The sequence below is a fragment of the Lissotriton vulgaris genome, chromosome 11 (assembly GCF_964263255.1).
Source record: "Lissotriton vulgaris chromosome 11, aLisVul1.2, whole genome shotgun sequence".
Lineage (NCBI taxonomy): Eukaryota > Metazoa > Chordata > Amphibia > Caudata > Salamandridae > Lissotriton > Lissotriton vulgaris.
This window is the reverse complement of record NC_141699.1, coordinates 26,924,720-26,949,073: the sequence shown is the minus strand read 5'-3', so window position 1 is coordinate 26,949,073 and position 24,354 is coordinate 26,924,720. Positions and strand designations below refer to the sequence as shown.

The 24,354-nt window shown below is 49.0% G+C and overlaps 1 protein-coding gene across 7 annotated transcripts in view; it reads right to left on the bottom strand.

The window, feature by feature from the left end:
- The window catches only part of RIMBP2 (RIMS binding protein 2), a 1,349,166-nt gene that overhangs the window by 173,680 nt on the left and 1,151,132 nt on the right, over positions 1-24,354 (bottom strand). For all 7 annotated transcript variants that reach the window (XM_086942673.1, XM_086942667.1, XM_086942669.1 and 4 more), the window contains one exon: positions 8,925-9,090. In XM_086942673.1, coding sequence (XP_086798799.1) covers positions 8,925-9,090 — 166 coding nt within the window. The remainder of the gene's footprint in view (positions 1-8,924; positions 9,091-24,354) is intronic.

Sequence of the window (24,354 nt, the reverse complement as noted above, 5' to 3'; positions counted from 1 at the left end):
ATGTATACCGAGGGTTGGAGGCAATGCTTGCAGAACCTTGAGTGTGATATCCAAGGGTATTTAAGCAGTGCCTGTGATCTAACACTGAGGGCTGGAGGCAATGCTTGCAGAGCCTTGAGTGTGATATCCAAGGGTAGTTAAGCACTGCCTGTGATCCAACACTGAGGGATGGAGGCAATGCTGGCAGAGCCTTGATTGTGGTGATATCCAAGGGTATTTAAGCAGTGCCTGTGATCTAACACTGAGGGCTGGAGGCAATGCTTGCAGAGCCTTGAGTGTGATATCCAAGGGTATTTAAGCAGTGCCTGTGATCTAACACTGAGGGTTGGAGGCAATGCTTGCAGAACCTTGAGTGTGATGTCCAAGGGTATTTAAGCAGTGCCTGTGATCTGACACTGAGGGCTGGAGGCAATGCTTGCAGAGCCTTGAGTGTGATATCCAAGGGTAGTTAAGCACTGCCTGTGATCCAACACTGAGGGCTGGAGGCAATGCTTGCCGAGCCTTGATTGTGGTGATATCCAGGGGTAGTTAAGCAGTGCCTGTGATCCAACACTGAGGGCTAGAGGCAATGCTTGCAGAGCCTGGAGTGTGATATCCAAGGGTAGTTAAGCAGTGCCTGTGATCTAACAGTGAGGACTGAAGGCAATGCTTGCAGAGCCTTGAGTGTGATATCCCAGGGTAGTTAAACACTGCCTGTGATCTAACACTGAGGGCTGGAGGCAATGCTTGCAGAGCCTTGAGTGTGATATCCAAGGGTAGTTAAGCACTGCCTGTGATCTAACACTGAGGGCTGGAGGCAATGCTTGCAGAGCCTTGAGTGTGATATCCTAGGGGAGTTAAGCACTGCCTGTGATCCAACACTGAGGGCTGGAGGCAATGCTTGCAGAGCCTTGATTGTGGTGATATCCAAGGGTAGTTAAGCAGTGCCTGTGATCCAACACTGAGGGCTGAAGGCAATGCTTGCAGAGCCTTGAGTGTGATATCCAAGGGTAGTTAAGCAGTGCCTGTGATCTAACACTGAGAGCTGGAGGCAATGCTTGCAGAGCCTGGAGTGTGATATCCAAGGCTAGTTAAGCACTGCCTGTGATCTAACACTGAGGGCTGGAGGCAATGCTTGCAGAGCCTGGAGTGTGATATCCAAGGGTTGTTAAGCAGTGCCTGTGATCTAACACTGAGGACTGAAGGCAATGCTTGCAGAGCCTTGCGTGTGATATCCAAGGGTAGTTAAGCAGTGCCTGTGATCCAACACTGAGGGCTGGAGGCAATGCTGGCAGAGCCTTGAGTGTGATATCTAAGGGTAGTTAAGCAGTGCCTGTGATCCAACACTGAGGGCTGGAGGCAATGCTGGCAGAGCCTTGATTGTGGTGATATCCAAGTGTAGTTAAGCAGTGCCTTAGAATGTACACCGAGGGTTGGAGGCAATGCTTGCAGAACCTTGAGTGTGATATCCAAGGGTATTTAAGCAGTGCCTGTGATCTAACACTGAGGGCTGGAGGCAATGCTTGCAGAGCCTTGAGTGTGATATCCAAGGGTAGTTAAGCACTGCCTGTGATCCAACACTGAGGGATGGAGGCAATGCTGGCAGAGCCTTGATTGTGGTGATATCCAAGGGTATTTAAGCAGTGCCTGTGATCTAACACTGAGGGCTGGAGGCAATGCTTGCAGAGCCTTGAGTGTGATATCCAAGGGTATTTAAGCAGTGCCTGTGATCTAACACTGAGGGTTGGAGGCAATGCTTGCAGAACCTTGAGTGTGATATCCAAGGGTATTTAAGCAGTGCCTGTGATCTGACACTGAGGGCTGGAGGCAATGCTTGCAGAGCCTTGAGTGTGATATCCAAGGGTAGTTAAGCACTGCCTGTGATCCAACACTGAGGGCTGGAGGCAATGCTTGCAGAGCCTTGATTGTGGTGATATCCAGGGGTAGTTAAGCAGTGCCTGTGATCCAACACTGAGGGCTAGAGGCAATGCTTGCAGAGCCTGGAGTGTGATATCCAAGGGTAGTTAAGCAGTGCCTGTGATCTAACACTGAGGACTGAAGGCAATGCTTGCAGAGCCTTGAGTGTGATATCCCAGGGTAGTTAAGCACTGCCTGTGATCTAACACTGAGGGCTGGAGGCAATGCTTGCAGAGCCTTGAGTGTGATATCCTAGGGTAGTTAAGCACTGCCTGTGATCCAACACTGAGGGCTGGAGGCAATGCTTGCAGAGCCTTGAGTGTGATACCCAAGGGTAGTTAAGCACTGCCGGTGATCTAACACAGGGCTGGAGGCAATGCTTGCAGAGCCTGGAGTGTGATATCCAAGGCTAGTTAAGCACTGCCTGTGATCTAACACTGAGGGCTGGAGGCAATGCTTGCAGAGCCTGGAGTGTGATATCCAAGGGTTGTTAAGCAGTGCCTGTGATCTAACACTGAGGGCTGGAGGCAATGCTTGCAGATCCTTGAGTGTGATATCCTAGGGTAGTTAAGCACTGCCTGTGATCCAACACTGAGGGCTGGAGGCAATGCTTGCAGAGCCTTGAGTGTGATACCCAAGGGTAGTTAAGCACTGCCGGTGATCTAACACAGGGCTGGAGGCAATGCTTGCAGAGCCTGGAGTGTGATATCCAAGGCTAGTTAAGCACTGCCTGTGATCTAACACTGAGGGCTGGAGGCAATGCTTGCAGAGCCTGGAGTGTGATATCCAAGGGTTGTTAAGCAGTGCCTGTGATCTAACACTGAGGACTGAAGGCAATGCTTGCAGAGCCTTGCGTGTGATATCCAAGGGTAGTTAAGCAGTGCCTGTGATCCAACACTGAGGGCTGGAGGCAATGCTGGCAGAGCCTTGAGTGTGATATCTAAGGGTAGTTAAGCAGTGCCTGTGATCCAACACTGAGGGCTGGAGGCAATGCTGGCAGAGCCTTGATTGTGGTGATATCCAAGTGTAGTTAAGCAGTGCCTTAGAATGTACACCGAGGGTTGGAGGCAATGCTTGCAGAACCTTGAGTGTGATATCCAAGGGTATTTAAGCAGTGCCTGTGATCTAACACTGAGGGCTGGAGGCAATGCTTGCAGAGCCTTGAGTGTGATATCCAAGGGTAGTTAAGCACTGCCTGTGATCCAACACTGAGGGATGGAGGCAATGCTGGCAGAGCCTTGATTGTGGTGATATCCAAGGGTAGTTAAGCAGTGCCTGTGATCCAACACTGAGGGCTGGAGGCAATGCTTGCAAAGCTTTGAGTGTGATATCCAAGGGTAGTTAAGCAGTGCCTGTGATCTAACACTGAGAGCTGGGGGCAATGCTTGCAGAGCCTGGAGTGTGATATCCAAGGCTAGTTAAGCACTGCCTGTGATCTAACACTGAGGGCTGGAGGCAATGCTTGCAGAGCCTGGAGTGTGATATCCAAGGGTTGTTAAGCAGTGCCTGTGATCTAACACTGAGGACTGAAGGCAATGCTTGCAGAGCCTTGAGTGTGATATCCAAGGGTAGTTAAGCAGTGCCTGTGATCCAACACTGAGGGCTGGAGGCAATGCTGGCAGAGCCTTGAGTGTGATATCTAAGGGTAGTTAAGCAGTACCTGTGATCTAAAACTGAAGGCTGGAGGCAATGCTTGCAGAGCCTTGATTGTGGTGATATCCAAGTGTAGTTAAGCAGTGCCTGTGATCCAACACTGAGGGCTGGAGGCAATGCCTGCAGAGCCTTGATTGTGGTGATATCCAAGTGTAGTTAAGCAGTGCCTTAGAATGTACACCGAGGGTTGGAGGCAATGCTTGCAGAACCTTGAGTGTGATATCCAAGGGTATTTAAGCAGTGCCTGTGATCTAACACTGAGGGCTGGAGGCAATGCTTGCAGAGCCTTGAGTGTGATATCCAAGGGTAGTTAAGCACTGCCTGTGATCCAACACTGAGGGATGGAGGCAATGCTGGCAGAGCCTTGATTGTGGTGATATCCAAGGGTAGTTAAGCAGTGCCTGTGATCCAACACTGAGGGCTGGAGGCAATGCTTGCAGAGCCTTGGGTGTGATATCCAAGGGTAGTTATGCAGTGCCTGGGATCGAACATTGAGGGCTGAGGGCAATGCTTGCAGAGCCTTGAGTGTGATATCCAAGGGTAGTTAAGAGCAGTGCCTGTGATCCAACACTGAGGGCTGGAGGCAATGCTTGCAGAGCCTTGATTGTGGTGATATCCAAGTGTAGTTAAGCAGTGCCTTAGAATGTACACCGAGGGTTGGAGGCAATGCTTGCAGAGCCTTGAGTGTGATATCCAAGGGTATTTAAGCAGTGCCTTTGATCTAACACTGAGGGCTGGAGGCAATGCTTGCAGAGCCTTGATTGTGGTGATATCCAAGGGTAGTTAAGCACTGCCTGTGATCTAACACTGAGAGCTGGAGGCAATGCTTGCAGAGCCTGGAGTGTGATATCTAAGGGTAGTTAAGCTGGGCCTGTGATCCAACACTGAGGGCTGGAGGCAATGCTTGCAGAGCCTTGAGTGTGATATCCAAGGGTATTTAAGCAGTGCCTGTGATCTAACACTGAGGGCTGGAGGCAATGCTTGCAGAGCCTTGAGTGTGATATCCAAGGGTATTTAAGCAGTGCCTGTGATCTAACACTGAGGGTTGGAGGCAATGCTTGCAGAACCTTGAGTGTGATATCCAAGGGTATTTAAGCAGTGCCTGTGATCTGACACTGAGGGCTGGAGGCAATGCTTGCAGAGCCTTGAGTGTGATATCCAAGGGTAGTTAAGCACTGCCTGTGATCCAACACTGAGGGATGGAGGCAATGCTGGCAGAGCCTTGATTGTGGTGATATCCAAGGGTAGTTAAGCAGTGCCTGTGATCCAACACTGAGGGCTGGAGGCAATGCTTGCAGAGCCTTGGGTGTGATATCCAAGGGTAGTTATGCAGTGCCTGTGATCGAACATTGAGGGCTGGGGGCAATGCTTGCAGAGCCTTGAGTGTGATATCCAAGGGTAGTTAAGAGCAGTGCCTGTGATCCAACACTGAGGGCTGGAGGCAATGCTTGCAGAGCCTTGATTGTGGTGATATCTAAGTGTAGTTAAGCAGTGCCTTAGAATGTACACCGAGGGTTGGAGGCAATGCTTGCAGAGCCTTGAGTGTGATATCCAAGGGTAGTTAAGCAGTGCCTGTGATCCAACACTGAGGGCTGGAGGCAATGCTGGCAGAGCCTTGAGTGTGATATCTAAGGGTAGTTAAGCAGTACCTGTGATCTAAAACTGAAGGCTGGAGGCAATGCTTGCAGAGCCTTGATTGTGGTGATATCCAAGTGTAGTTAAGCAGTGCCTGTGATCCAACACTGAGGGCTGGAGGCAATGCCTGCAGAGCCTTGATTGTGGTGATATCCAAGTGTAGTTAAGCAGTGCCTTAGAATGTACACCGAGGGTTGGAGGCAATGCTTGCAGAACCTTGAGTGTGATATCCAAGGGTATTTAAGCAGTGCCTGTGATCTAACACTGAGGGCTGGAGGCAATGCTTGCAGAGCCTTGAGTGTGATATCCAAGGGTAGTTAAGCACTGCCTGTGATCCAACACTGAGGGATGGAGGCAATGCTGGCAGAGCCTTGATTGTGGTGATATCCAAGGGTAGTTAAGCAGTGCCTGTGATCCAACACTGAGGGCTGGAGGCAATGCTTGCAGAGCCTTGGGTGTGATATCCAAGGGTAGTTATGCAGTGCCTGGGATCGAACATTGAGGGCTGGGGCAATGCTTGCAGAGCCTTGAGTGTGATATCCAAGGGTAGTTAAGAGCAGTGCCTGTGATCCAACACTGAGGGCTGGAGGCAATGCTTGCAGAGCCTTGATTGTGGTGATATCCAAGTGTAGTTAAGCAGTGCCTTAGAATGTACACCGAGGGTTGGAGGCAATGCTTGCAGAGCCTTGAGTGTGATATCCAAGGGTATTTAAGCAGTGCCTGTGATCTAACACTGAGGGCTGGAGGCAATGCTTGCAGAGCCTTGATTGTGGTGATATCCAAGGGTAGTTAAGCACTGCCTGTGATCTAACACTGAAAGCTGGAGGCAATGCTTGCAGAGCCTGGAGTGTGATATCTAAGGGTAGTTAAGCTGGGCCTGTGATCCAACACTGAGGGCTGGAGGCAATGCTTGCAGAGCCTTGAGTGTGATATCCAAGGGTATTTAAGCAGTGCCTGTGATCTAACACTGAGGGCTGGAGGCAATGCTTGCAGAGCCTTGAGTGTGATATCCAAGGGTATTTAAGCAGTGCCTGTGATCTAACACTGAGGGTTGGAGGCAATGCTTGCAGAACCTTGAGTGTGATATCCAAGGGTATTTAAGCAGTGCCTGTGATCTGACACTGAGGGCTGGAGGCAATGCTTGCAGAGCCTTGAGTGTGATATCCAAGGGTAGTTAAGCACTGCCTGTGATCCAACACTGAGGGATGGAGGCAATGCTGGCAGAGCCTTGATTGTGGTGATATCCAAGGGTAGTTAAGCAGTGCCTGTGATCCAACACTGAGGGCTGGAGGCAATGCTTGCAGAGCCTTGGGTGTGATATCCAAGGGTAGTTATGCCGTGCCTGTGATCGAACATTGAGGGCTGGGGGCAATGCTTGCAGAGCCTTGAGTGTGATATCTAAGGGTAGTTAAGAGCAGTGCCTGTGATCCAACACTGAGGGCTGGAGGCAATGCTTGCAGAGCCTTGATTGTGGTGATATCTAAGTGTAGTTAAGCAGTGCCTTAGAATGTACACCGAGGGTTGGAGGCAATGCTTGCAGAGCCTTGAGTGTGATATCCAAGGGTATTTAAGCAGTGCCTGTGATCTAACACTGAGGTCTGGAGGCAATGCTTGCAGAGCCTTGAGTGTGATATCCAAGGGTAGTTAAGCACTGCCTGTGATCTAACACTGAGAGCTGGAGGCAATGCTTGCAGAGCCTGGAGTGTGATATCTAAGGGTAGTTAAGCAGTGCCTGTGATCCAACACTGAGGGCTGGAGGCAATGCTGGCAGAGCCTTGATTGTGGTGATATCCAAGGGTAGTTAAGCAGTGCCTGTGATCCAACACTGAGGGCTGGAGGCAATGCTGGCAGAGCCTTGAGTGTGATATCTAAGGGTAGTTAAGCTGGGCCTGTGATCCAACACTGAGGGCTGGAGGCAATGCTTGCAGAGCCTTGAGTGTGATATCCAAGGGTAGTTAAGCACTGCCTGTGATCCAACACTGAGGGCTGGAGGCAATGTTTTCAAAGCCTTGAATGAGATGTCCATGGACATACAAGCAGTGCCTTGGATCGAACACTGTAGCCTGGAGGCAATGCTTGCAGAGCCTTGAGTGAGATGTCCACGGCTATACAAGCAGTTCCTTGAATCAAACACTGAGGGATGGAGGCAATGTTTACAGAGCCTTGGGTGGGATGTCGAAGGCTATACAAGCAGTGCCTTGGATCGAACGCTGAGGGCTGGAGGCAATGTTTACAGAGCCTTGGGTGGGATGTCGAAGGCTATACAAGCAGTGCCTTGGATGGAACGCTGAGGGCTGGAGGCAATGTTTACAGAGCCTTGAGTGGGATGTGGAAGGCAATACAAGCAGTGCCTTGGATCGAACACAGTAGCCTGGAGGCAATGCTTGCAGAGCCTTGAGTGAGATGTCCACGGCTATACAAGCAGTGCCTTGGATCGAACACTGAGGGCTGGAGGCAATGTTTATAGAGCCTTGAGTGAGATGTCGAAGGCTATACAATCAGTGCCTTGGATCGAACACTGAGGACTAGAGACAATGTTTACAAAGCCTTGAGTGAGATGTCCACGGCTATACAAGCAGTGCCTTGGATCGAACGCTGAGGGCTGGAGGCAATGTTTACAGAGCCTTGAGTGGGATATGGAAGGCTATACAAGCAGTGCCTTGGATCGAACGCTGAGGGCTGGAGGCAATGTTTACAGAGCCTTGAGTGGGATATGGAAGGCTATACAAGCAGTGTCTTGGATTGAACGCTGAGAGCTGGAGGCAATGTTTACAGAGCCTTGAGTGAGATGTCCACGGCTATACAAGCAGTGCCTTGGATCGAACACTGAGGGCTGGAGGCAATGTTTACTGAGCCTTGAGTGGGATGTCAAAAGCTATACAAGCAGTGCCTTGGATTGAACACTGTAGCCCGGAGGCAATGTTTGCAAATCCTTGAGTAGGATGTCGAAGGCTATACAAGCAGTGCCTTGGATCAAACACTGAAGCCTGGAGGCAATGTTTACAAAGCCTTGAGTGAGATGTCCACGACTATACACCGAGTGCCTTGAATCGTATACAATACTAGGGCTGGAGGCTTAAGTAGTGACTGTCAGTCACAGGTTTATACTATCGACTGAGGAAGGCCATGTCTGTGTTTAGTGTCACTACTCTCTGAAGGGTGTAGGACAGGACAACCTACTCCTGCAAATGATAAAACACCACAGCTGCTGCGTGTTGGATCTGGAACATACTTAAACATCTCAGCACTGATTCTATGCACTATTCTACCTTTATAAGTATAAGGGATTCCACTTATGTCTCCTGATCTCCAAGTGACTGCCCTGTTGCTGTGTGCCTACTCCTGCCTTCTGCTTTTGTAAAATTGCACTACCTCCACTCTCGTCCTCCGAGCATGGGCTTGCAACCACCACACTTCCTGTCCTTCCTCTGAAGATTAACTTTTTCTTTTGTGAGTACTTAATGGTATTTAATTAACAATTTTGCTTTACCCTGACAGTTTACTGCATGTCTTGCCTTGCTCTCTTCAAGCTCACTCACTCACTCACTCCCAACCCTTCCATTTCCTCCTTTCACTGACATACATTTAAAAGGATTGGTCACCTCATTCCTCATGTGCCTGTCTTCCCTGTTTCTGTGTGTGTTTCTCAGATACATTTCTGGTGTCAAGAGTTATGCTGTGGCTGAATAACTCACTTTTACCCATTATTGTGTGAACCTCCAGGTCGCCAGCATCCTTACCTATTTTTTGTATGGGGGTGTTGAGTGGGAGGAAGCCTTGTTTCAAGAGCTGGTCCACCATGTCGTCTTCGACTTGTATCTCAGAGACCATGTTACAAGGTATGAACCCAACTCTGCCGCATGTCTCGCCTCGGTAGAATCCGTCTGAATCTTTATCACCGTAAATCTGTTGAAGAAGAATACTGATTGAATCGATTTGGACAGTCACAGCCAAATAGGCATTATTAATGCTGCCAAATATGTTTTACAACAATTCATGCACTGGGTATACCCACATTAGCTCTTGTTTGCATCCCAAAGCTCTTTCCTAGACCACTAAAGAAAGCCAAGCATCTGGTTCCAGATGTTCAGACCAAAATCCAACCATCCAGAATGTGCTGTCATCTCTCGCCATAAAACAGCAGACACAAAAGTCAAATATCCTCTCCATTTATACAGATGTGAGTAAAACACACCATGAACATGCAAACGCAAGTAATTCAAAGGTCTTTGTGTACAGATTAACTAAAATACACATCCGTTATGTACTAGTGTAGGTAAAACATCGACTCCCTTTTGTACTATAGGAGTAAAACACACCATTAACGTGCAAATGTGGGCTACACAGTAGCTAGTTTATGCATGGATGTGAGTGAAACACCCACACCTTATGTAAGAATGGGAATAGAATGCCCCCTCCTTATATATGAAAGTAAATAAAACATCAACTCCCTTATGTACAGATGTGATGGAAATATAGTTCATGTCTGTGCAGACATCAGTACAACAAACACCTCGGGTGGACAAATGCACATAAAATATAGTGGAGCTGAGATGCTTTCCTACCCAAACTTTGCATTAGTTCATCCACTTCTTATATATGCACTGAAGGTCCAGGCTAGTATGCCAAGGAAGAAATATGATTTTGCCCAGCACAAAATAGGTAAAAAGCATATTTGCCTGTGTGCCTAACCATGCCAGTAACCAACCTCACACCACAACAGTTGGTTTTAAGAATGTTTATTTCTCTTGGGATCACAAATGTTTGTTGGGCTCCCACACTCTCATACTTTAGTGCCCTTTTTACTTGTGGTCTTATAATTCCATTGGATCCTAAGTGTTTGTTAGACTCTCATACTTTAGTATCCTTTTTAGGTCCAGCATTCAAGGCCTGTTGTAATTTCTTATGTTGGGTTAAAGCCATCCCCCAGCTTTTGATTTGTTTGAGTGTCCTTCAAAAATTCCTTGCTTGCCAGTGCTCAGTCCTGCCTCTTTGTCCCTCCCTTCTCTCTTTCGTTCCTCCCATGCAGCAGGGACTAAGTACTGACTCAACACACTACAGTTCTTTGTCTGTTTTCTGGGGGACTACTTTTTTCCTTAGTTTACTGCTCTTTTTCTGTTTGCCTGTGTGTTGTTTCAGCACCATAGCTGATTACATTTAAATATAGTTTTCTCCCCTCCTGCTAATTACACAGTTGTAGTGAGGGTACGTCTTTCGCCATGCCTCCTTCTTCGTTGGTTATACTTTTTAGGCTTTTACCTATTTCCGATGTCAACCGTCATTTGGGTTCTTTAGTAGGATGTTAGTTGGTTTTGGGCTTTGTTTAAAGGAGGATTGGGCTTGTTTTAGACTGTAAGCACTATTTTCCTTAATGAAGTTCTCCTACAGCCTTCTCTACTAGCCCCTCCTCCCGTTGGGGGGCGTGGCATAGTTTTTTGTTTTTTTTTAAATCTGAGGAAGTGTGAGGTCGCATAAATAACGTTTTTCAAAGCTGTTCTCCACTTTGATTAATAATGCATAATGCAGCCATAATGTCAGAATACAACACAACCAATGTGTACCCTCTGCCTGGAGAGGGTGCGCATGGCATGCCTGAAGAGGAGCAGGGCGTGCAAACAGGGGACATGCACTTCTCCATCCCAGAGACATAGAGTCTGAGACCCATAGTGGGGAGGGCGGCGCCGCCTACGTGGTAAGTGATTGGGTGCCCAATGCTTCTCACTCCTCTTCTTATTTTGTTCCCGTCCTCACTGTACCCTTCATGCCCTTCTCACCTGACCCATCTCTGGCTGACCCACTGTCTGTCCCCCTCAACCTGCAGATATTGTCACCCTCTCCTGTCTCCTCCTCTGCAAAGTCCATCCCTCTTCTTCGTCCACCTTCCTGCTTGTACATTAGCATCCTCTTTTCTGTACCCCTCCCCTCTGCAGGGCCAGTCTCCCTCTCTGCCCCGCTGTCTGTACTCTTACCCTCCACATGCCTCCAACACCCTATACCCCCCCAACAACTCTCTTTTATCTACTGTCATTTATTTGCAAGGGCCCTCAGCTGCCCTTGTTGCACCTCTTCTACTGCCTGTGCCACCTATTCCCTTTAAGTACTGTAGCCCCATACGTCTACAGCCCCTGCTGCTGGTGCCACCTGTGCTCTTAATGCCGCACTAGTGTTTGCACCATCTCCTGACTGCACTGTTACTAGTATAGCACTCTCCTACCTGTCTGTAGGATCTTCCTACCCGCCACCTTGCACCAACCTGCTTTGTCCCTTACTCTCCATCTGGCCTCTCCCACTTTTCTCACTTCCTGACACTCTGATCTGCACCTTCCCCTTTGCTTTTGTTCCTGGATCACTGCCCCCTCCAGCCTGTCCGATCCCCACAGACCGCATTGCTTTGTGTCCTCCTATCTGTCTAACACCTCCGCGGTCCTGCTCCTTGTGCCTACCTCACTCTTGTCTGTACAGCCCTCCTTTGTCAAATCACTCTGCTTCCGTGTCCCTCTGCATCTATCATCTCTCGGTACTGTCCACCTTCCTGCCTATACTGCCACCCCCACACTTCACTTCCTGTACATGGCCAGCTCCTGTAACATCCTTCTGCTGGTCTATACCGCCTCTAGTGCCCATTTCTCTCTGCTCAAATTGTCACCCTCGCTCCTCTACTACCACTCTCCTTCCAGTGCCATTTATGTTCTCTCCTTAACACCCTCCTCGCAGTACTCCCACCCCATAGTGCTTGGGCCAGCCTTCATTCCCACTATATGCCCCTGTCTCTTCCTTGTGCTTCCTTTTATTCCCACTATATGCCCATCTCTTCCTTGTGCCACCCTTCATTCCCACTATTTGCCCATCTCTTCATTGTGCTACCCTTCATTCCAACTATATGCCCATCTCTTGTGCCATGCTTCATTCCCACTATGTGCCTGTCTCTTCGTTATGCCATCCTTCATTCCAGTATATGCCCATCTCTTCCTTGTGCCACTCTTTATTCCAGTACATGCCCCTGTCTCTTACTTGTGCCACCCTTCCTTCCCACTATATGTCCGATGCTTACTTGTGCCACCCTTCCTGGACATATGACCTTCCTTTACCCTGCCTGAACCATCCTGCAACCTGTCATTCCACCCAGCCAGCCGCCGTTCCCTCTGTGACCTTGCCCCTATATCTTGCACCAACTTTCAACACTCTCGACTGGCGCATTCACTATACCACCGCCACCCTCCTTTTTCCGGATGTTCACATTGTTTACATTTTTGTTCATCCTTACGTTGTCACACCTGTGCCCAGCTGCCAGTTCTCCTTCTGTTGTTGTTTAATAAGTGGGTTACCATGGGAGCAATCTTGTATTTGCATCTGATTTTAGATTTGTTGTTAGACCTGACATCATTGGCTTGAGTCTCTCCTCCATTGTTCCTGTTTGCCTCCACTGTTTTTCGATGTTTTGCTGGTATATGCTTTGGGCGCCGTGCCACTGCTGATCAGTGCCACAGCGCAAGTGCTCCCGATGTTAAATTGATGTATCGATTGTATCCATGTTTGGCTTATTTGGTTTACTGTCAGTCCCTAGTCTAGTGCACCAGGAGTGCCGGGGCTTGTAGATACAAATGCCGCTCGTGGGCTTGCAGCACGTGTTGTGCCACCCACAAGAGCGGCCTCGTAAAAGAATGTCTACGGGTCGGTCATTGCGAGACCCACGTGCAGTCTGGTACTGTCACGCGGGCTGCACGAGTATACCTACTTGCCAGTCCCTCAAACCTTCCCTTAACTTCATGTTAGTCACCCCTATGGTAGGCCCGCGGGCAGGGTGCATTGTAAGTCCAAGGTAGGACACGCCTGACCAAGTTGGCATGTCCTAATAGTGAATTACAGCCGTCTTCGTTGTCCACTATTGCGAGGTAGCCTGCTCTCCATTAGTTAGAATGGGCTGCCAGGATTATTAATGCTATGATCCTAGCTGGCTCGGGGAGCATGGTGCAATGTCGAGTTTGGTATCCCTGAACTCGGGGTTTAATTACGCATCCGTTGGTGTGGATGGTTTTTGGACTCTGGGTTTGAAAATAGCACTTTTAGAAAGTGTCTATTTTCTTGTCTAACCATTTCTGGTTTCGGCTGGTTTTGCGTGTGTGTGACAGGAGCTGGGTGGCTCCAGAGGTCTGAATGAGTCAGTGTGGGATGAGTGGGACATTTGCGTTGAGAGTAGGGGGAGAGTAGTTGCTGATAGCCAGCCCTGCCTGATACAATGCTGGCTCCACCTCCTGCCAAGCGGCTGATGGCTCTGTGCCAGCCATCGACGATCCTAGCCCCACCTCCTGCCAGGAGGCCGATAGCTCTGCTCCTGCCAGTGACAATGCTGGCTCCACCTCCTGCTGGGCGTCTGAGGACCCAGCCCTGCTCAGTGAATAAGCCAGGTGCTTCTGCCTGGCTCCACCCACAACAGACCCAGGATGTTGGGAAACCCCCCTGCATGGACAAAGGGATCAAAGCCGAAAAGGGGTATATGAGAAGGACCCCTGAACTAAGAAATCAGATCACTTCTGACAAGGAACCCTGTAACCAAGGACAAGAGGCCTGCTGATCTGAGGACTTGCCTACCCCTTCTGCCAGTGTGCTGTTTGCTGGGGGGAATCCTGCAGTGCTTCTTTATTTTTGCCAAGGAACCAGGAGAGAGGAACTGTGTGTGTACTCTCACGCTTGCTAAGAAAATCTCCAAGGACTGGAAGAGTGCCAGTCTCCTGCTGAAGTCACAGGGCTAAAGGACTTCAGCTGCTTAAAGTGCTATTTGCTGGAACCTGTGAATCCAGCACCTCTGAAAGAACCAGCAATCTCGAAGCCGACGAACGTCGCCGAATCCAGCCCGACGTAGTGGGTAACGGTCCCAGTGTCCCGCTTCCTCGACGACCGGCCGCCGGGCCTGAACGACGCCAGCAGCAACGCCAGTGAGTAGTGAGTTCGGCTCCAGCTCCAAGGGACCTCGTGTCTGCACCGCTGCTGATCGCATCGCCCTCGTGCCCTCTCGACGCCGTGAGCGCTGCTCACACTTTGCAACCGCATCATCGACAACAACGCCTGCTGAGGCCTGATCGACACCGAAGACGCGACGCCGGAGTGCTCGACGCCGCTGATCATCGTGTGCTTCACTTTCCTAAAGGTACTGTGTTGTTGGGGGTCCGTGTGACTCCGGGCTCGACGTAGCGCTCCTCGCGGTGGACGCCAAACCTTTGGATTAACTTGGCCTCGACGTCGTGTAGCCCCCATGTGGGTTACCTTGTCGCCAAGAACTGTGTTGCCAAGAAGAAGATTTGCTTTGATACTAAAGACTTTGTGCTGAAGAAGAAACTACCTTTGAACTATCCTTTTTTCCTTCCCAACGTATTTATTCAGATTGTGTACATTTTTGTCGTTATTTGGTCTTGTGCTAAGCCTTATATAAAAATACCTATTTTTATAATACTACTGTGTCGTGTCCATTTGTAGTGCCTTCACTTTATTACTGTATGTGGTCATAAATGCTTAACACACAGCCTCTGAGATAAGCCTGTTCTGCTCTGCCAAGCTACCAAGGGGGTGAGCAGGGGTTATCAAAGGGTGTGATCCCCTTGCCCTGACTAGAAAAGGTGTGTCCCTATTTGTCAGAAGTGTATACCTCTGCCAACTAGAGACAGCCGGTTCTAACATTTGTGATGACTGATTGTTTTATTGGCTGGGTTTTCCTTCCAAAAAGCCATCTCAGAATTTGTCTCAAAATCAAGGCAAGCCTGCTAGTCCCACTGCGTAAACCTACCCATTACATGACAATAGGACAAGTAAAGCACCAGCTGGCATGCTGATGGCAGGTCCTGTTTTTCAGTACATCATTCACTTGGATTTGAAGCGCTTCTCCGTCCTTCACTATTGAAATTCCTGTGCTTTTGACGGCAACTAGGTCAAGTGCCTCCTAAAGTTATAGTGTTCATGTTGGAAATGGCCCTTTCTGCAGGGTTACCTCAAACCTTTTACATTCCTCCTCCCCTTTTTGCTGAATTCATTTTTGTTGGCTTTAGGAATCTGAACACTTTACTACGGCTAACTAGTGCTAAAGTGCATATTTACCCATCTGAATTTTTAGCTACTTATAGGCATTGAGGCCAATGTGATTTAATCAAAAGATCTTTCTATGACAGACTAGCTATTAGTTCGGTGCTCCTTCTCCTATAATCTTTGTGTACTGCAGACACTGTGTGTGCAGTTTTAAACTGCCATTTCGACCTGGCAAGTTAACCTTCTTGCCAGTCTCACACCTTCCTTTTTAGGTCGAGCCTAGGAGGCACACGGGCTGTCTCGATACATGCTGTATTCACTCAGGGGGCTTACAGCTCACTTCCAGCTTCTGAATAGCTTTTATCAGTGCCCTTTAAAAAATGCTGCTTCACAAAACAAAATACCATTCCACACAATTACGCTCTATAACACACAATCCCACTCCACATAAATCCACTACACTCAATACCACATAATCGCTATCCACATAATTCCACAGCACACCATACCACACAATTCCACACCACATGATGCCACAACTAACTAATATAATACAACCCACATAATACCACTACACACCACATACACCCACTCCATAACATATAGTGGAAATACATTGCCATTTACAATGCCAAGAGCTCTAGCTCAAACAAATAGGAGACCTGTTGCATTTCCAATGCGTGTTACTTACTTGTGATCGAAGTGTTTGTTAGGCTCTCACACTCTCATACTTTAGTACCCTTTTTAGGTTTCGCCTCCACAGCTCATGCGCAGTGCTTGTGAAATATACCTAATTTAATATGAATCTTAAAAGGGGCCTACATCCCACCTCCTTGTTTTTCATTGGTTCCTGTGCTTGCCACTTACTTTTTGCCTGCTTCTATTGGCTGTAACATTCTGTCTCCTGTTGTTCCTCGTGTTTTCTTTCTATGCTTCTCTTATCAGTTTCCCAGTGACCAAGTACTGTTTCCATACGCTTTTGTGGAACTATTATCTGAAGGTTTCACATGCACAGCGCGTGTTCTATTTATTCTTTCCCCATTATTTAAAGAAAAGTGCAGTATATCAGCCACTTCTATGTCTACTGTCATCAAGACAACCACTTTTATAAACCAGCCTAGTCGTTATGTAAAGAAAGGGGAACTTTTGGATCTTTTTGTCATGGTTATATCTCACACCAGATACCAATTCAGTAATTCAGAAGTAATTATGCAGGTTGGAGCGCTGAGAAGATACGAATGACAAGTAAGTTATCAAACAGCAGAGACGTAGTCTCCTTCCCCATGTTTTTAACTGCAGTGCAATTACATGCTTTATTAGTTTGACCTCCTACATGTTCATGCTGTTTTCCATGCCACATGTCTGTGAGAGTTGTCTGTTCTTAGTAATTGTGTACGTGCTGTGTGGGGTGTAACAGCGCATATTTGCATTGTGCTTCCTCTGATCTCCATCTCATGGGCGATCTCACTTTCACCCACATGTGGCGTGCTGTCTGTTCATATTCACAAACCCTCCGCACGTGAATAACATGGGCATGGCCTGTCTGTCCCACCCACACACTGTGCTCATTTAGCTCATGTGAGGGACGATGCCTGTGCCTCTTTCAGCACTCATACACGCACCATCTTTGTATGGGGCTCATGCTGGCGTGTTCTAACCTTAGGTTTTCCCTCTGTACCTAGCCCAAACAACATCTCTGTGCACAGCACATCAACTAACATTTCTCAGTTCTTACTCGTCTCTTTGGTGGTTTGCCCTTCATCAAAGTGCATAATGTTGTCATTCTATGGGATTCTCGTCACCATTCCAGCATTGGGGAACACATATATCCTCCTATAAGTCACTCCTATGGCAGGCCTTAACAATCCTGGAGGCAGAGTGCTTGGAACTATGTGAGATGGTGCTCTGGCATGAGCTGAGCCTGTCTACAGCTTTCGGAACCAAGTCCTTTAGCTGTTTCCATGATAACGCTATACCATATACTCTTAAGTGCATTATAATCCTCGCGGTTATTCCAAACTTGGGCATAGCATTATCAAAACATGTCGAGTAAGGTGTCATACGAATTGGAATACTAACCCCTCGCCAATTCTGGCGACGAGGGTAGCATTCCACCCTTTTAGAGGGACACAACATGTATGTAACCGTGAACCCCGGTTAAAGTTAACTTGAGCCTCAGCATCACAAAATGGATGCTGCCACCACAGAAACAAGTCTGACCTCCTGCTGCTGGGAGTCCTTCCAGTGAGGGAGGCCTGGACAAAGGGTTTCCTGTCTTGGGAGGTGCTAGAACCACCCCAGACAGGATTTTGTGTTTTAGGTAGGACAGGCCTGAAAGGAATGAGACATGCCTGGGGCACACAAGGTGTTCCTGTGCATATACCGGTTCAAACCAGTTGCTGGGGCACTCCAGCCCCAGCTCTGGCGCGAAACCGGACAAAGGATAGGGGGTGTACCCACCCTCCTTCCTGGTCCCACCCATATGAGGGACCTAGTCATAGTACAGCCCCCTTTAGGCGAATAAAGGTAGGAGCTGGCCCAGTCCAAATTAGATTATCCTGATTTGAAACTCTACGAAGAAGAAACTCTGGACTTCGACGTTCTGCTCCACAGAAGACTGAAGAAATCTCCCTTGTGGCCAAGGAGTGACCACCCTGCACAAGCAGGCACCATCAAGCGTTCCAGCGGTTCACTTTGTCGTCTTCCCGGGTGGATCCAGACTTCAGAGCCCGACGAGACCCAGACTTCCAGACCTCTCCGACCTCTACCTACATCTGCAGCACAGCTGAGATCCGTGGGTGCGACGAGACACAGGGGACCGGCCATCCTGGAGAAACTGCACTTTGCTTCCAGCACGACTTCAGAGGCATCATCGAGAAAGTGCTTTGGGGATTGAGAAGCCCCAGCCCGAGCAGCTCCTGCACAGAAGATCAGCCCTCCAGCATCCACGAGATCTGCGTGGGGCCCTTTTGCTTAATAGCTACTCGACGCGTTGTCTGATCACTTGCCGGCTGGCTAGTGGCCTCCTAGACGACGATCCACGACATCTACACTCCTGGTCTGGTTGCTCCAGACTGGCCCTTGCTTCCCTGCAAAGGAGAAGCACCCCGGACCCTCCTGGTCCGCACCAGACGCCTTTTCCACTCACCGTGTGGGTTGCCTTTGCCAAGGCTTGTTGACCCCGAATCCAGAACCAACACCGCCGACAGCGAGAGCCTGTGTGGGACAGCTCGTGCCTCCATCCTGGTCATCAAAGACACCTCCTGGTCCACGTGGCTGCAGAGTCAAGCGTCCACCCTTCACCTGATGCGACGACATCATCTGGTTCCTTCCTGGTTCCACTCCAGTCACTGGCTAGTAACTTTGAACTTTGTCCCCTCTGCTTTCAGGTCTTCATCTTCCTTGATCCACCCTTGGATCACACCGGCATCTTCCTCCTGGTCGCCTGCAGCATCTTTTCTTCAAGGCTCCATTGACTTCAACTCAGAAACCCGACGCACTTTCATACCTATGCACCCGCAGCCAGTGGGTGAGGTAACGAGGGCATTTCGGTGCTCAAGGGTAGATTGACTCTCCTAGTGTCCAGGTATCCAGTCGTTTTAGTCCTAACTAGTCGGAACTGTCTATTACTTACCTTTTGGTAATTTGTAGTATCCATTGACTGTGTTACGCATCTTGCGTGTGAGTTCACACTCTGCACACGCGTCCCGTGGGCCTCCTGCCCCTTACCTAAGGTTAGGGTAGTGTAGTCTCAGCGAACCTACAGCCTCTGGACAGCTCCATTCCTTCTATCAATTTCCTTATACCACTTGTTTAGTATATGGTTTGTTGTGCCCCTAGGGCACCATTGTAATTTGTGCAACTTAACGTATTTTTCTTAAGAGTCTTGTCATGTGCTTCGCCCTCTAATCTCATAAAGAGTTCAGAGGTGTGTTGTTATTAATAAATATCTTGTTTATTTTCATAACAACGTGTGTGGTGTCCTTTCATTTGGTATTCAAGGGGTTATATGTGGTAAAACAGCTGGCTTCACATGCCAAAAGAATTTAGCCTAAGACTGCTTTGTCCATGCTACCATTAGGATAGCTGGTCTATAAGGTTGACTTACAACCAATCACCATAAGGGTTGTTTGGACTGATACAAGGTGATCACTAGAACTAGTGAGCATCATATATCAGACCAACTTCTCACAGTTGCCAATAGTGCTCTGGGATGAGAGCACCTCAGTGTGGTGACAAGAAAGAGAGAGCTTTTTCTTTATGACGTTTGAAGTTGGCATTTGGGCACACATGTATTCTGCAAATAATTATAGTTGGCGTTGAAGTAAACTCATAACTTTAGCGCCAACTAGCAATCTGCTTTGCCCCTGTGCTGGAATATTTCCACTTCTGCTGTTCAAGGTTGACTTATGGTGGTGGCCTCTATTTTTATCGTATGAAGGTTACCATCATGTAAGCTAGGAAATGAATGAAAGACGAAGACACTATTGGCCTGGTTTAAAGTTTGGCAGACAGGTTACTCTCTCACAACATGACGGATATCCTGCATTAGGGTACAATGCGCTTATAATAAGGTGGACGGGATCTCCGTCACATTGCGATGGAGTTAGTGGCCTGCCAAACTCTAGATTAAGCCCTAAGTTGTAACCAAGTGCCAAGAAGGATTGTTTTGTAAAGGCTGCTTGACCAGCCAAATACAGGAGATGGTACAAAAGGGGGTGGTGATGGACGGAGCATCTGAACCAATGAAACACTCACACCCAGTCAAAAGATCTGGGTTTAATCCATCACCGTTCTTTAGCCCACTCTGCCACCCCAGTTCAGACATGGCCATATGCCAAATGCCAGAAACCGGTCCTCGGAAGCTTGTTTCCGGTCCAGGGAAGGCATGGCTTGGCAGTTCGGGCTGGACTGTTCCCATGAGGCACAGGGTCAGACTGATTTGCATATAGCCATGTCTGAACTGGGGTGGCAGAGTGGGCTAAAGAACGGTGATGGATTAAACCCAGATCTTTTGACTGGGTGTGAGTGTTTGATTGGTTCAGATGCTCCGTCCATCACCACCCCCTTTTGTACCGCTTTTGGCCGCCATAAGTGTGGCAGGGTATGCTCAGACGTGAGTCCCTTGCTCACTTTGCCACTGGATTCAAGCAAGCCTGGCTGAAGACGGCTGCAATGCCAGAAACCGGTCCTAGGAAGCTTGTTTCCGGTCCAGAGAAGGCATGGCTTGGCAGTTTGGGCTGGACTGTTCCCATGAGGCACAGGGTCAGACTGATTTTCATACAGCCATGTCTGAACTGGGGTGGCAGAGTGGGCTAAAGAACGGTGATGGATTAAACCCAAATCTGTTGACTGGGTGTGAGTGTTTGATTGGTTCAGATGCTCCGTCCATCACCACCCCCTTTTGTACCGCAAATACAGGAGATGGCCTGTTCTACCACACACCCCATCACAATCTTGAGCCATTGCTTTTGTGTAGTATGCCGCTACTTTGTTTACTAGCTACATTAATTTCAATATGTACATTCATACACTGCTCCCACGCCTCTTCAGTTATTATTAATCCCGTAGGCAAAACCTAAGGCATTACCAATGCTTGTTACTTACTTGTGGTCTTGGGACCAACAGTAAGTGTTTGTTGGTCTCTCATACTTTAGTGACATTTTTGAATGTTGCTCTCTTTTGTTCTTACTTGGTGATTGGTGCACAATGGTACATAAGTGTTACGTCTTTCTTCATTGAACCACCAAAGTTTGAGGTGCTCTGTTGTCGTACCTCTGGCATTCCTGAACGCCTTCAGTGTTATTTCTCGGTCCTGTGATGGTAATCACCATCCTGGGACAGACAGTGGGGTGCCTAGAGGTCTAAAGGGTATTCGCCGCAAGCTCTTCAACCAGTAATGCCATGTGAGGCCTTGTAGTAGACTTGACCTAACGTCTTAGTTGGTATTCCACGTGGGGCCATAGTTAAGGCCTCAACAATGGTACCCATGTGCCTTTGCCCTACTCACTCCTAAGGGACAAGCAAAGAACTTTGCCTTAGATGCACGATAAACCTTAACATGCCTTATGTAATCGGCTAATAAAATGTCTACAGCCAGGAGATGCTGTGGTTTACCATTGCCACACCACATTTAAGTATCTTTAACCTCTTCAGTGGAGCTGTGCTTATGGCGAGCTGGTCTCGTCATAACGGCGCCCACGTGCAATTGATTCGCCACCTGTGCTGGCAAATTCATAAGTGGGCGGGGTCGTGACAAGACCAGCTCGTCATGAGCACAGCTCCACCGTGACTCATGATGAGCTGGGCTCGTCACGAGCACCGCTGCGCCGCCCCCACCCCCCCACTCCACCCCTGCACCGTGGGGGAATTACCCCCATAGGAAAGGGGTTAAAAAACCATAGTCTGAGACGCCTCTATCACGTGATCCAGATAGAGCATCCTTGAATAATATGTTGGAGCATCATGCCCGCCGAGCAACCTGTGAGGTGCTTGATCACCTCGAAGCTGGAAACGTATCCCATTTGTGCGCCTTTCCAGGGACATCTGGTGCCTTCGTCTTTTGTCTGCAAAGGGTCTGGCCTCTACTCAATGGCTTTATTGGGCACACAAAACACTTCATTGGATACACTTACAAGGACACAGAGTTTTATTCAAGATTCTGCTCATGGAACCATTTGTCCAATGCCATGTAAGCTGTGTCACCGCTTGTCTTTCAGGCACCTAGGTGATAGTGCCACGCCAGCGGATCTTAAATCTCTGCGGGTTCGGGGTCATATCTTGTGACTTTAACTGCTGGATATGCCGTCTTCAAATTTGTGGGCAGTTTTAGGGCTTTACATTTAGGAGTCACTTCCACTCGGATCATGTTGGAGTTGTACCTTTGGCCTAGTGGTTTTGATGAGGTTTTTTTTCTCCTTTGCAGTCCTTTAAGAATCACTCTTAAGAGGCAATACATGTATAATACTAGCTTCATCAAGTTCACATGAATGTTTGACCTCCAAGGGCCTGGTGTGGACCTTTTCAAACTGCGAGTGCCGCTTCAGGTGTTTAGGTGGTTTGTTAGCCCTAATTCTGCCCACTCTGTCTTAGTACCAAGAACCTCGTAACTCACGACTAACAGCCCCAGTACTGGGCTGTTGATGTTATAGCAGTTTCCTCAACTGATATAATACAGAGCCATTCTTGCACCAGTACCTTCCCCTGATCTTTACATAGAGCCCAATGGTGCTTACAAATGGTGTAATTTCCGCGTCCCAACTGGTTACCTTCAGGTAAGCCAACCTCTGAGCCCTTCCGTTGCGGGCCGCCACGCAGTACTTAGCTCGCTGATGTACTCGACTTTGCCAGTCATCAGCTCCTGTTAGTTGGGCTTGACCACATTTTATACTGGATTCTAGATGCACTCCTGTACCACTGGGTTCACTTTTTGATCCCTGTTGTGCTGTATGCCCTTTGCTGAGCTTGTGACAAGCTCTGTACTCCCTCAAGAGACCCTGTGGCTCCAGCTGCATTATCCCTTGTTGGTACCAGAGCTTACCTCTCCATTCGGGCTTCTGGCAGGCCCTAATAAAACTAGTAACCTTAAATGAATCGTGCAATCACAACTCTTGCAGCTGGACAGTTTTCTAAAAAATCCTGCACGTTCACCTTGGGACTGCATTCTGGAACTCTGTTGCCCCAGATGTTCTCTGGGCCTTTGGCTGCCTTGTGGCCCCTCTGCTCTGCTCAGTCACTCGCTCCTTTTGTCTTTTTAAGCAACAACTGAATCAATCAATCAATACACTTGTAGAGCGCGCTACTCACCAATGAGGGTCTCAAGGCGCTGGGGGCGGAGGGGAGTGCCGCCACTGTTTGAAGAGCCAGGTCTTGAGGTGTTTCCTGAATGTGAGGTGGTCCTGGGTCAGACGTAGGTGGGCGGGGAGGGAGTTCCACGTCTTGGCCGCCAGGTAGGAGAATGATCTTCCTCCGGCGGTGGTTCTGCGGATCTGTGGGACGGTGGCGAGGGCGAGGCTGGCGGAGCGGAGTTTGCGTGTTGGAGTGTAGAATGTGAAGCGGTTATTAAGGTATTCGGGGCCTATGTCGTGGAGCGCTTTGTGTGCGTGGGTGAGGAGCCTGAACATGATCCTTTTGCTGAACAGGAGCCAGTGCAGGTCTCTCAGGTGGGCTGATATGTGACTGTGGCAGGGGATGTCGAGGATGAGTCGTGCGGATGCGTTCTGTATGTGTTGGAGTCTTTCCTGAAGTTTGATTGTGGTTCTTGCGTATAGGGCATTCCCGTAGTCTAGTCGGCTGGTGATGAGGGCCTGGGTGACCGTCTTTCTAGTTCCGGTAGGGATCCACCGGAAGATCTTACGGAGCATGCGCAGGGTGTTGAAGCATGAAGATGAGATGGCGTTGACTTGCTTGGTCATCGTGAGAGAGGAGTCCAGGATGAATCCCAGGTTGTGTGCGTGGTCAGTGGGTGTCGGTGCGGTGCCCAGTTTCGAGGGCCACCAGGAGTCGTCCCAGGCGGATGGGGATGGTCCGAGGATGAGGACCTCCGTCTTGTCTGAGCTCAGTTTCAGACGGCTGAGTTTAATCCATTCCGCAACGTTTTTCATCTCTTCCTGGAGGTTGAGTTTGGCGGTGGCTGGGTCTTTGGTGAGGGAGAGTATCAGCTGGGTGTCGTTGGCATATGAGATGATATTGAGGTTGTGTTTGCATGCGATGGTGGCGAGGGGGCTCATGTAGATATTGAGCTGAGCGATGAGCCTTGGGGTACGCCGCAATTGATCTCGGTGGCCGCGGAGCAGAAGGGAGGGAGGCGGACTTGCTGGGTTCTATCGGAGAGGAAAGAGGTGATCCAGTCCAGGGCTTTGCTTTGGATCCCGGCGTTGTGGAGGCGGGTTTTTAGGGTGCGATGGCAGACTGTATCAAAGGCGGCTGAGAGGTCTAGGAGGATGAGGGCGGTGGTTTCACCGTTGTCGAGTGGGGTCCTGATGTCGTCGGTGGCTGCGATGAAGGCGGTCTCGGTGCTGTGGTTGGCTCGAAATCCGGACTGGGATGGGTCGAGGGACCCATTGGCTTCGAGGAATGCAGGGAAAAAAGAGAGGAGACCAATACAGGAAACCAAATAAGGCAGAAAAAGGCACAGAAAATAAACAGAAAAACAGA